At 35.7% G+C, this 11,673-nt stretch overlaps 2 protein-coding genes across 2 annotated transcripts; both read right to left on the bottom strand.

Moving 5' to 3' along the window:
- Nucleotides 1-4,942: 4,942 nt before the first annotated feature.
- LOC104792639 (peroxidase C3-like) lies at nt 4,943-6,823 on the bottom strand. Its single transcript, XM_010518830.2, has 4 exons — nt 6,530-6,823; nt 6,168-6,359; nt 5,904-6,072; nt 4,943-5,526 (listed from the first exon to the last, which is right to left on the bottom strand). Exons 1-4 carry the CDS (start codon nt 6,755-6,757, stop codon nt 5,063-5,065), a joined length of 1,053 nt encoding a protein of 350 aa, XP_010517132.1. The 5' UTR covers nt 6,758-6,823; the 3' UTR covers nt 4,943-5,062.
- A 2,752-nt stretch (nt 6,824-9,575) lies between these two features.
- Nucleotides 9,576-11,562, bottom strand: LOC104792638 (peroxidase 22). Its single transcript, XM_010518829.3, has 4 exons — nt 11,185-11,562; nt 10,851-11,042; nt 10,593-10,761; nt 9,576-10,139 (listed from the first exon to the last, which is right to left on the bottom strand). The coding sequence occupies exons 1-4, from the start codon at nt 11,410-11,412 to the stop codon at nt 9,679-9,681; spliced, it is 1,050 nt and encodes a 349-aa protein (XP_010517131.2). The 5' UTR covers nt 11,413-11,562; the 3' UTR covers nt 9,576-9,678.
- Between the last annotated feature and the right edge of the window lie 111 nt (nt 11,563-11,673).

Raw genomic sequence — 11,673 nt, 5'->3', positions numbered from 1 at the left:
AAGAAAACACTTGATTTGCGACGGAAATCTGCGACGGCGCTACGCCCTCGCAAATTTGCGACGGCTTTGCGAGTCAATTGCTAGAAACACGAGAGCACTTGCAATTCCCTCGCAAAATTTGCGACGAATAAATCTCTCGCAAATTTGCGAGGGAGTTAATACAGATTTGCGACTTCGAGAAATTTCCTCGCAAATCCCTCGCAATATTGCGACGAATTAGCGATGACTTCTTCCAGATGATGATGTTAGACGAATTCGAAGAATCCGATGATGGAGAAGATTCTAATGATGATAATGTAATGGGTTTGATTGAATAATTGTACTTTTTGTTGTTTTTTTATAAAGAATTTCCAAGTTGCGAGGGATTTGCGTTGGATTTCTTACTTGTCTTTGCAGATCTCTCGCTAATCCATCGCTACTGCCTCACGGTTCCCTCGCAAATGTATTTATTCATTTTAATTAACATGTTAATATGGTTAGTGATTATCATTAACATTTTCAAACTAAAGGAGAGCATCACTAACCAACATCAAGAGACAAGAAATTTTTGATTGGTTATTGATAAATGTTGTTTAGGGTATAGGGTTGATAAATGTTGTTTAGGGTATAGGGTTGATAAGTGTTGTTTAGGGTATAGGGTTTATAAGATATATATGTTTAGGGATTTCTTTTGAGCTTTTGATTGAGTTAATTGTATGAGGAGATGTGATGACTATTACTTACTTTTTCTCTTTGCATGTTCTTGAGTTTATGAAAAATTTAATCCTTAGTTTATGAATTTGGTAAAATAGATTTGCGAGGGAAGTGCGAGGAGTTTGGTATGCGCGCTAGCGAATCCCTCGCAATTTACGAGAGATTAGCGAGGAGTTCTCGCTAATCCATCGCTACTGCCTCACGGTTCCCTCGCAAATGTATTTATTCATTTTAATTAACATGTTAATATGGTTAGTGATTATCATTAACATTTTCAAACTAAAGGAGAGCATCACTAACCAACATCAAGAGACAAGAAATTTTTGATTGGTTATTGATAAATGTTGTTTAGGGTATAGGGTTGATAAATGTTGTTTAGGGTATAGGGTTGATAAGTGTTGTTTAGGGTATAGAGTTTATAAGATATATATGTTTAGGGATTTCTTTTGAGCTTTTGATTGAGTTAATTGTATGAGGAGATGTGATGACTATTACTTACTTTTTCTCTTTGCATGTTCTTGAGTTTATGAAAAATTAAATCCTTAGTTTATGAATTTGGTTAAATCGATTTGCGAGGGAAGGGCGAGGAGTTCTCGCTAATCCCTCGCAAAACTGGTGCATTTTAATTGGTTAGTTTGTCGGCGTCCGGCGAGGGATGTGCAATGATTCCTCGCTAATCTCTCGCAAAGTTTGGCGTATTATTATTGGTCAGTTTGTCGGCTTGTTGCGAGTGATTTGCGAGGGACCAGAGTTAGTCCGTCGCAATATGTGCGAGGGATTTGCGAGGTTACAAAATATCTATATATACAATCCAGACTCAGTTTGAGCGAAGCTCAAACCCTAGCCGCACAAACCCTAGCCGCACAAACCCTAGCCGCACAAACCCTCTCTCAAACCTTCTCCCTCAAATCTCTGTTTCAATCTACTTCGTCTCTGTCTTCTCCGTCTTCTCCGTAAAGAGATTTCTATTTAGGCTCTCTTTCAATCTTTTCCGGCTTTCCCGATCAGATTTCCCGATCTCCTTCTCTGTCTTTTCCACTTCTCCGTCAAGGTAGTTCCCAAACCCTAATTTTAGTTCAGTTGTTTAGTTGTTTAATTTTAATTGTTTAGTTTGAACTGTTTGAATTTTACTTGTTCAATTTCAAATGTTACTTTGATTTTTCTAACTAATTTTACTTTGATTTTTATTGTAGATGTTTCATGGTAATGATTACACAAGATTTCTCACTAATCAACGTGTACCCGAACCCACCAGTTCAAACCGTAGTCGGGGTTCCGCCGGTTCTCAGAACACAGCGGCGGTCCAAAATAACCGTCGTTCAACGTCGCAACCACTGTCCTCTCAACAACCACTGCCCTCTCAACAACCACGGCCCTCTCAACAACCACTGCCCCCTACTAATGCAGATCCAGAGATTGGTACGTCTCCACCTGCTCATTCGACTTCTACTGGAGCTTCTGCCCGACTGAACAGTCTAACTCTGGAAGAGTTGCTCGATAGTCCTGGGCGTGCAGGTTTAACGAGGCTAGATCCGCGCCGACCTCAAGGAACTCTCTGGTAATGTTTTTGATTTCATATTAGAAATCTAATGTTTTTAATTTCATTTTTGAATTCTAAGGTTGATTCATATTCTTTGTTTCTCTTTATGTTTGAAGGTTTGGTCAAGATCCTGCTGTTGCTTCTACTGTACGAAGAATCTTTGAAAGAGATTTCAAAGAGCCCCATGCCAATTGGACACAAACGCCAAGTGCAGTGGTTGACCGATGGTATGAAACTTTTGCGTTAAGTCATTTTTTTGTTTTCAAGTTTTACATATACTTTTTTTTGTGGTTGACTGAGACTAATATACTTTTTTTCTTGGAGGCAAACATATAATTGGGACCGAGCCATTAATGAGAGAGTAAGGCAGGAGTTTGAAGCCAAGTTGAAGGAGAGGATGTGTGATCAAGTGTCGAGGTGGAAGCTAAAGTGGAAGCGAAAAGGTGATGAGGCAAAGCCACGGTGGATTGATCCTCAAGTATAGGAAGGTCTGGTTCAGTATTGGCTTGGTCCCAAATCCGAAATCAAGAGCATCAACAGCCGTAATGCTCGATATCATGACCCAGAAGGTACCGGAATATATAAGCACCGCTGAGGCCAAACTTCTTTTAAAGCTCGTGCTCGGAAACATGTAAGTGTAGTTATTTAAATTAGGCCTTCTTTTACCTTATACACAATTATTATTTGGCTAATCAATTCTCTTTTTCTCTAATTTCAGTCTGAGCGGACCGGTCAGTTAACTTCTGACTTTCTACTGATCTTAGAAGACACACATCGAAAGCCCGATGGGTCATTTACGGATGGAAAGTCCGAGTCTCTGTTCAACGAGGTGTCATCCAAGATTCAAGAGTTGGAATCTGAGCTTTGTACAGGGGACAATGGAGAGAGTGTTGGGGTGCCCATTCATATTAAAAATAAAATTTACACATCGGTAAGTTTTGTAAACTTTATATACTTTGTATAGATGCAATCATATAGTAATGTTTAGTACTGCTTCTGCTTGGTTTGCCAATCGTATAGTAATGTAGAGTACTTCTTCTGCTTGGTTAAATTTTCATTGGATAGTTGTGTCTCTCTTTCTTATGTTTAACTTACAAGTTCATATGTTTAACTTACAAGTTCATTTTTTGTTTTGTTCTTAGGTTGCTCCTAAGAAAAAAAACAGAATTTTCGGGGTTGGTTCAATGCAATTTGAAGCGTCTTCTTCAAGTAGCTGTCCACCGCCGTCTGTGTCTCCAGCTAATGATCCAGTCATTTTGGCTCAGAAACTAGCTGCTGCTGAGGAATGTATTCAGACTCAAGCGAGTCAAATCCAAGAGAGTGCACAAAGGATGCATAGCTATGATGCTTATTTCGACTATCTTGCTGAAAAAGATCCTGAGTTTGCTGCAAAGTTTCGAAACAAGACAATGGCAACATCGATGGCAACACCGACGGCAACACCAGTAGCCGGAGAAGAGGGCAACACCGATGGAACAGAAACCAATGCCGGTAGCGGAAGTAATACCAGAAACATCATCTCTCTTTCTCAATCTTTTTAATTACTCTTCCTTTTATCATCTCTCTTAATTTTCTTAATTAAAGACTATGTTTTGTAATGTAAATTTTTTGTCAAGACAAGTTAACTTTAATTTTAATTTTTATATCTTCTATTCCTAATTTTAATTTTAATTTCAATTTAATTTTAATATATTTTCAATTCAATTTTCATTCCTAATTCATTATATTTTCTAATTCGAGATTAATTTCAATTTAATCCAGAATTTGCAAACCTATATTTCATTTTAAAATTTGCGAGGATTGAATCTTGCAATGTATTTGCGATGGATTTTATTCCTCGCAAATTGCTTCAGATTTGCGAGTCAGGAGGTGTCTCGCAAACGGCTAGGGATGTGCGAGGAGTGTGGTCCTCGCAATTTGCGAGGACTTTGCGAGGGAAAAAGTTCCTCGCAAAAATTGCGAGGGATTTGCGATATATTTAATTTGCGAGACGCGATTTGCGAGGAATCGTTGTTTCTCGCAAATCCCTTACGATTGTTTATTTGCGAGGAACTTGCGATAAATTCTTCCATCGCAAATCGGTTGTTTTCTTGTAGTGTAAGATTGAACAAATATTTGTCTTTCCTTTTGAAAATAAATCAACTATCCCAAAGACAAAGATCATACACATATATTATGTGTCTTTCCTTTCTATAACGCGTATACAAAATCCCAAAATAGTGGCATAAAGTTATATAAATACAAAGTATGGAGGGACCATAGGTTTGTACGGTGCACGTGCTTTCAAGTTTATGATAAAATGCGTCTAAATATTGTTTGTCCCATTAGCAACCCAAAAAAAAAAAAAAATGTTGTTTGTCCCAATGAAACCTACAATTGTAATCAATTCGCGTACTTTTTTATTTTATTATGCGTCTGATTACATTAAGATATTCTTTAGTGGTGTGGGTCGAAATTTAAATTGTTTTCTGTTTGCCGTGAGCCAACTCACTTGCACGTATGAGTACCAAAATTATGAATATTGTCCCTCTTATCTTTATCATCTCCGCCTGACTAGGATTGAATGGAGGAGTTGATGATGATGTAGCAACCAAATCTGCTTACATATTCTTTAAAATTGGGCTTCTATGTTGTTTTCGTCCTTTGGGCTTATATTATCACCACGTAATTCATACACTTTTTTTAGTACTCATAAAATCGAATCAAAGGTATCATCAACTAAGACCAAATTTCATAAATCTCATAACTTGTAAGAACGTTATTTAGTCGAAATGTTCCCACACATTCTTATACGTTCTTACATTATCCATATATCACTAACATGCATAATCAAATAGAACTCACAACACCATCGTCGTTCTCCACAACCCTAATTCTTCGTGAATTCACAACCCTACAGTTCTGTCTTATCTCGCCTTGCGTTCCAGTCAATGGTCTAAGATTTCCCATCCTGATCATTGCCTCAACGAATGCTCGGAAGAACACGAACGTGCTGCTGCTGTATTGGTTTACTAGTGGAATGGTGTCGGCTCCTGGAGTCGAGAAGAGTTCTTGGTCACTCTGAATAAGACCTTTGCCGTTACGGAGATTGGTGTAGTATTGACTATCGAAAGCGTTTGGAGTCACGGAATCGAAGTCGACCAGAACGGTGCCGTTTCCGTTTCGAGGGCATAATCGACGGAGTTCGGTGAGGTAAGTTGGGTTCAGAGTTGGGTCTGGTCTGTTGGTTCCATTGAAGTTGTAGAGACGAGGTGTCACGAATTGGCATTGTGCTTTTCCAAATGTGTGATCACCTACCATTTTGACAAATGAAAGATTATATATACATTGTATGTTTTCTTTTCAAAGATGGTCATGTTTTTTTTTTTACCAAGTCATTTTTTATAATTAAAAGTGACGTGGTATATATTTGTTTGAGATGGTTTTCTATAAAGTCTTTTTTTTTGTTTCTCAAAATCTAGCAAATAATTTTATTTGATCATTATGACTAGATTCAGTTTAATTTAACAAATATTTTAGTACAAACTTTTATCAAAGCCAACCAAACCATTTCTAAGAAAGTATAAACTAAATAGTAACAATTGAAGTTAAGCATGCATTCTATTAAAAGTTCGAGTTAAAACCTTTAATTATATAGATGATATCTATTGAAACAATGCATGAAAATTACCAGAAAGAGCGACTAGATCCGAGGCGCGGTTAAGGCCAACGTCAGCAAAAGCAGCTTTAAGTTGAGCAAGTGTGAAAAATGGAGAGGGAAGAGCTGTATTAGCCAAGTCGAAGAAAGCTTCTACGCTGTCTCTCCTCCCCAACGGTACCGGCCACCATGGACCTCCCGACTATATATAGAACAAAAAACATTGACGTCAAAATCATAATATTTTCGATTAGTTTCATCTGAGCTATAAGTTATCTAGGCATATCAGTTATATACCAAAAGCACTGATATTTGAGAGGCGATGGTGAGCATATCTGCACAAGACACCGTTCTCGGGCAAGCTCTCTCAAGGGATGCTTTCATTCTATCTATGACATTGAACCCTCGAACCGAATTTGCGTTTGGAGCAGCATCTTTCTCGGTCCGGAATGATGTGGAATTGTCTAGCAAGATCGATGCATCGCAACCCTACAATAACCACATATAGATAACATATATAAGATGGTGTCATGATTTACTATTCAAATATATGGCTTTTAATCTAGCCTCTACTACTTCTATATATTGGCAAATGGTATGTAAAAGTAGAGGCCGTGGATTATCTTCGATAATTAAAAATGATACTTTTAAGTTCTTACACGAACAAAGCAGTCATGGAAGTGAAGACGAAGGATGCTCGCAGCAATACGAGGGTCACTCCGCAGTTCATCGACGATGGTATCCCCAATGATGCTGAAAACAGATGGGCAAGTCCTGAAGTAGAAGTCAGGCCTCAACTGAGCATTAGAGTTTGATGCTTGAAGCAGAAGGCAACCCAATATTAGGGCTCCCATAGCACTGCAAGAAAATGAAGGTGAAAACCCCATATTTTCAGGAGGGTGATGATTTGAGTTGTGAGTTTGGATGATGAGTTAGCTAAGGCCTAGAAGGATATTATATAGAGAAGCTTGAGTCTTTTTTATATACTACTTTAGACTATTAGGTATTGAGTTTAAGAAAAAATACTATTACGTCTTGTTTTAAGGCCATGTGTTTTACTAGAGTGGTTGAAGGATAAATAATAATTAGAATTTAAAAAAAAATAACCTATTATTTCGACGTGCTATCTATTCTTTGCAGATATAAAATTAAATTTGTTGGTGTTTGGTTGTATTTGTCGGACGCTGTGATAAATTAATCAGGTAAGATTGAAAATTTTCACTGTAAGTACGACTTTTTACAACTAAGTCCATACATTTTTTTACTACAAATCGACGTATCTTCCGCCTATATATAATCTTATATATTTCTAGATTTATGTTTGATAAATCATTTATAAACGACACAAATTTCAACAGTGGTAGGAAATATGAAGACTGTACGATATCGAAATCAAATTTGGATTCATTCAAAAACATCAAATTCGGATTATATATGTAGGGGCGATAAGGTATGGTTGTTGATTCATGTTAAACGTAAGTTATGTCCATGTAAAACGTAAATATTATCATGCTGTAGTATTAATTAGTAACTATGTTTTTATTCATCAAATGTATAATGACTGGTTTTATTAGTGGCGTGTGCTTGTTAATATCTGAAATTTTAAGAGGATGGAGATATTTGTATCTTTGAATAAGAACAACTTTGAAAAAACAAAAAACAAAAAAATTCTAAATCGGCGAACGCCAACGTATTCTCTATCCAAATTTATGTTATATCGATGAATGCAACATTTACTAGTTTGACCTGAAATTTTTTGCAGAGCGTTAAAAATCATGTAATGTTATTCGATTATTTAAAAAAATATGTGCTAAGAGTGTTTTATTTTTTACTAATATTTTGTGACTTAACTATCAGGCTCCATTTGTTCAAAAAAAAAAAAAAAAAAAAAAAAAAAAAAAACTATCAGGCTCCAAATGCGCCGGCAGGGCTATGTTTCTATTGAGTTTTTTTTAAAAAAAAATTAAGTGTTTTTATAAACATGCATGTAAGAGATGAATTACGTGTAACATAGATCAGTAAATAATTGAGTTGGTTGTGGTTTCGAATGAATGTTTTTAATTTCATACCTGGGGTATATAATTGGATACAAGACGAATGAGTTTTCTGTTTTCTCGTAGAACTTATCCTATCAAAGGATTATATTTCCTAATTTAGCAAACATTTTCTGAGTAAAAAAAATTAGCAAACATTTTTTCAAACTACTTTCCTAATATTTGATACTAGTATTCCTACCCGTACTACGTACAGGATAGTTAAATAAAATGATTAACATACATATAATATTACCACAAAATATTTTGAATGGTGAAAGATTTCAACATCATAAAAAAAAAAATTGAGTAATACTCAAAATAAATCTGATAAATACATTAATTTTGCTTAAAAGTATATCTTATAATATACTTTTGTTGATTTTTTCTAACGTGTTAAAATAGTTTAGAGAAAGACATAGCCAAAATAATTCAATGCAAATTGGAAGACTATATAGTTTTGTTTTTACCAACTTGAGAATTGCGCACACATATGACAAACAACTTTGGATTGAAAAATTGAAAATGAACCAAGATAATGCTAAACTTCACTTGTATATTTTATTGGAACTGAACAATCTTAGACTACAAACTTATTTAGAAATCGTCATTTCTTATGTTAACCTGCGCATAAAATCAAAGTATCTAGGGAGTAATGTAAGTGAATGGTGGCTATACTGTTTAGCATTATATGGTGAGAATACGTACATGTACTTTGGAATTATCTTCTCATAGTCATACATGTGAAAAAGTTAGAGATTTAATTCTACATAAAAGAGATTATGTGAGAGATCTAGAGAACGTACGGTCTAAAAAAGGAAATCATGGATAGGTTGGATGAAATACACCAAGTTGCAGATTTACCGGCTTACCACTTCCGAGTTCCAGACATCAGTGATTGTAGATAAAACTGATAATTGAGAAGAAAAAAAAAAATACAATTATGGTGATCAAATGCAAAGATATTGAATAAAATGAGAGTTAAATAGGACATAAATCGGTTATAGAGCGTGTTACGGTTTTGAACGTGGTAGTGATTGTGCGAGCAAATTTAGGATTTATTTGTTGCAGAATCAGTTATTCATGTGTTCTAATTATTTTGCTTTATTTCTTTTTTACTCATTATCTCATTTTTTGTTTAGGTTATTTTAATTCAATTTAAATGAAACAAATGAATAAAGGATTTGTGAAATTTTATTGGATAGGTGATTTGTGCTTTATAGAATAAAAGATTTGACAAAAAAGAAACCATGTCCTTGTGTTTCCCGTGAATACCCTAAATGTAGTCTCAGAAGTCAGAAGCCACCTTCACAAATGGATAAACTATACAAATCTTGCCCAAAATAATTTAATCTGGATTAACAAAGTTACCTAATACATATATCAATCAATTCCATACGAGTCCATATGCTAGACTTTATGGTTAGCAAAAGTTGACCTAATCTAATACTTACGCTCCTTGTCTTTTCTTCTCATTTATAAATAACCAAATTAGCGGACAAAAAATTCTAAGATTTTATATATCAAGTATCAACAATTTATTTGAATGTATATTATAAATTTCGACGTGATGTTATATCAAAAGTTACTTCGGTACATATCAGAATTTGAAGTGTTATAAACACCACGTATATTTGTATCATAGTAATCAGAAGATCGAGTCATATCAGAATTTCATAAAGCTCATAACTCGTGAGAACTTTTATTTAGTCGAAATTGTTTTCACGCATTTTATACTTTCTTACATATATATGATATTTCCCCAACATGCATAATCAAATAGAACTCACAACACCATCGTCGTTCTCCACAACTCTAATTCGTGAATTCACAACCCTACAGTTCTGTCTTATCTCGCCTTGGGTTCCAGTCAAAGGTCTAAGATTACCCATCCTGATCATGGCGTCAACGAATGCTTGAAAGAACACGGACATGTCGCTGCTGTATAGGTTTACTAGTGGGATCGTATCCGCTCCTGGAGTCGAGAAGAGTTCTTGGTCACTTTGAATCAGACCTTTCCCATTACGAAGATTGGTGTAGTATTGACTATCGAAAGCGTTTGGAGTCACGGGATCGAAGTTGACAAGAACGGTGCCGTTTCCGTTTTGAGGGCACAATCGACGGAGTTCAGTGAGGTAAGTTGGGTTCAGAGTTGGGTCTGGTCTGTTGGTTCCATTGAAGTTGTAAAGACGAGGTGTCACGAATTGGCACTGTGCTTTTCCAAAGGTGTGACCACCTACCATTTTGACAAAACATTAACGTTTAGATACATTGTATGTTTGATTCAAAGATGAATCATGATTTGTCGTTATAACAACTCTTCTTATAATTCAAAACCACGTGCTCGATGATATTTGTATTTGTATTTTATTTTCTCTCTTTATAAATTTTCTGTTCGATCGGTCATTAAAACACAACAGCTAATGGTCATGTATTTCAAGCAAATGGGTTTTCTTACTTAACTCATGTTAACTAATTCTTATACCTTCAGAAAAAGAAAAAAAAAATACTATATATATATATATATATATATTGTGCTAAGAGCCTAAGTTCCTTGTAGGAAAATAAGTCACCCCATTTCAATTTACGAACTATTATTGTAAATTTATTAGATATTTGCTCCTTCAGCTGTTATTTTTTTCGTATACTACTATGATAATATGATATTAAAACAGTATGAAAATTTTACCAGAAAGAGCGACTAGATCCGAGGCGCGGTTTAGACCAACGTCAGCAAAAGCAGCTTTAAGTTGAGTAAGATTGAAAAATGGAGAGGGAAGAGCTGTATTAGCCAGGTCGAAGAAAGCTTCTACGCTGTCTCTCCTCCCCAACGGTACTGGCCACCATGGACCTCCGGACTATTTAAAACATTAAACATTAACGTCAAAATCATGATATTGTTCGGTTAGTCTCATCCGAGATAAGCCATGTAGGTATATTTATATACCAAAAGCACTGATATTTGAGAGGCGATGGTGAGCATATCTGCACAAGACACCGTTCTCGGGCAAGCTCTCTCAAGGGCTGCTTTCATTCTATCTATGACATCGAACCCTCGAACAGAATTTGCGTTTGGAGCAGCATCTTTCTCTGTCCGGAATGATGTGGAATTGTCAAGCAAGATGGATGCATCACAACCCTACAAAAAGCCATATATATTACATCAGATGACGGCATTATTTATTAATTCAAATGAGGCTCTATTCTATAGACGTTTACGTAAATGGTATGTAAAAGTAGATGTCGCCTTGGATTTATTTAATAAGAGATAAATTCTTCACCCGAACAAAACAGTCATGGAAGTGAAGACGAAGAATGCTCGCTGCAATACGAGGATCAGTCTGCAGTTCATCGACGATGGTATTCCAAATGATATCGAAAACAGGTGGGCAAGTCCCGAAGTAGAAGTCAGGCCTCAACTGAGCATTAGAGTTTGATGCTTGGAGCAGAAGGCACCCCAATATTAGGGCACCCAGAGTACTACAAGAAAATGAAGGAGAAAACCCCATATATATTTTCAGGAGGAAGACAGAAGATATAATATATGTTGCGAGTGTAGATGATGGTGAATTAGCAAAGGCGTAGAAGGAGAATTATATAGAGAAGCTTTGAGTGTTTTCTTCTATAGTATTCTAGACGACTATTAGATATTGTATAGTATTTCTCTCTCTTTTTGAGACTATTAGGTATTGTACCAAGGCCATGTGTTTTACTAAAGCTAGAGTTGTTGAAGGATAAATCGTAAATCCTAAAAATAAAAGTATATTAAC

This window comes from Camelina sativa, chromosome 6 (assembly GCF_030686135.1).
Source record: "Camelina sativa cultivar CO46 ecotype springtype chromosome 6, ASM3068613v1".
Classification (NCBI taxonomy): domain Eukaryota; kingdom Viridiplantae; phylum Streptophyta; class Magnoliopsida; order Brassicales; family Brassicaceae; genus Camelina; species Camelina sativa.
This window is presented reverse-complemented; position numbering and strand designations above follow the sequence as displayed.

Bases quoted from the DNA above. Each gene is read 5' to 3' on its own strand.
- LOC104792639 (XM_010518830.2), bottom strand. From the start codon at position 6,757: ATGGGGTTTTCACCTTCATTTTCTTGCAGTGCTATGGGAGCCCTAATA. The intron at 6,360-6,529 runs GTAAGAACTTAA...TGGTTATTGTAG, and splicing joins TCCATGACTGCTTTGTTCGT to GGTTGCGATGCATCGATCTT. The intron at 6,073-6,167 runs GTATATAACTGA...TTCTATATATAG, and splicing joins CTCAAATATCAGTGCTTTTG to TCGGGAGGTCCATGGTGGCC.
- LOC104792638 (XM_010518829.3), bottom strand. From the start codon at position 11,412: ATGGGGTTTTCTCCTTCATTTTCTTGTAGTACTCTGGGTGCCCTAATA. The intron at 11,043-11,184 runs GTGAAGAATTTA...GGCTTTTTGTAG, and splicing joins TCCATGACTGTTTTGTTCGG to GGTTGTGATGCATCCATCTT. The intron at 10,140-10,592 runs GTAAAATTTTCA...TCAAAATGGTAG, and splicing joins GGATCTAGTCGCTCTTTCTG to GTGGTCACACCTTTGGAAAA.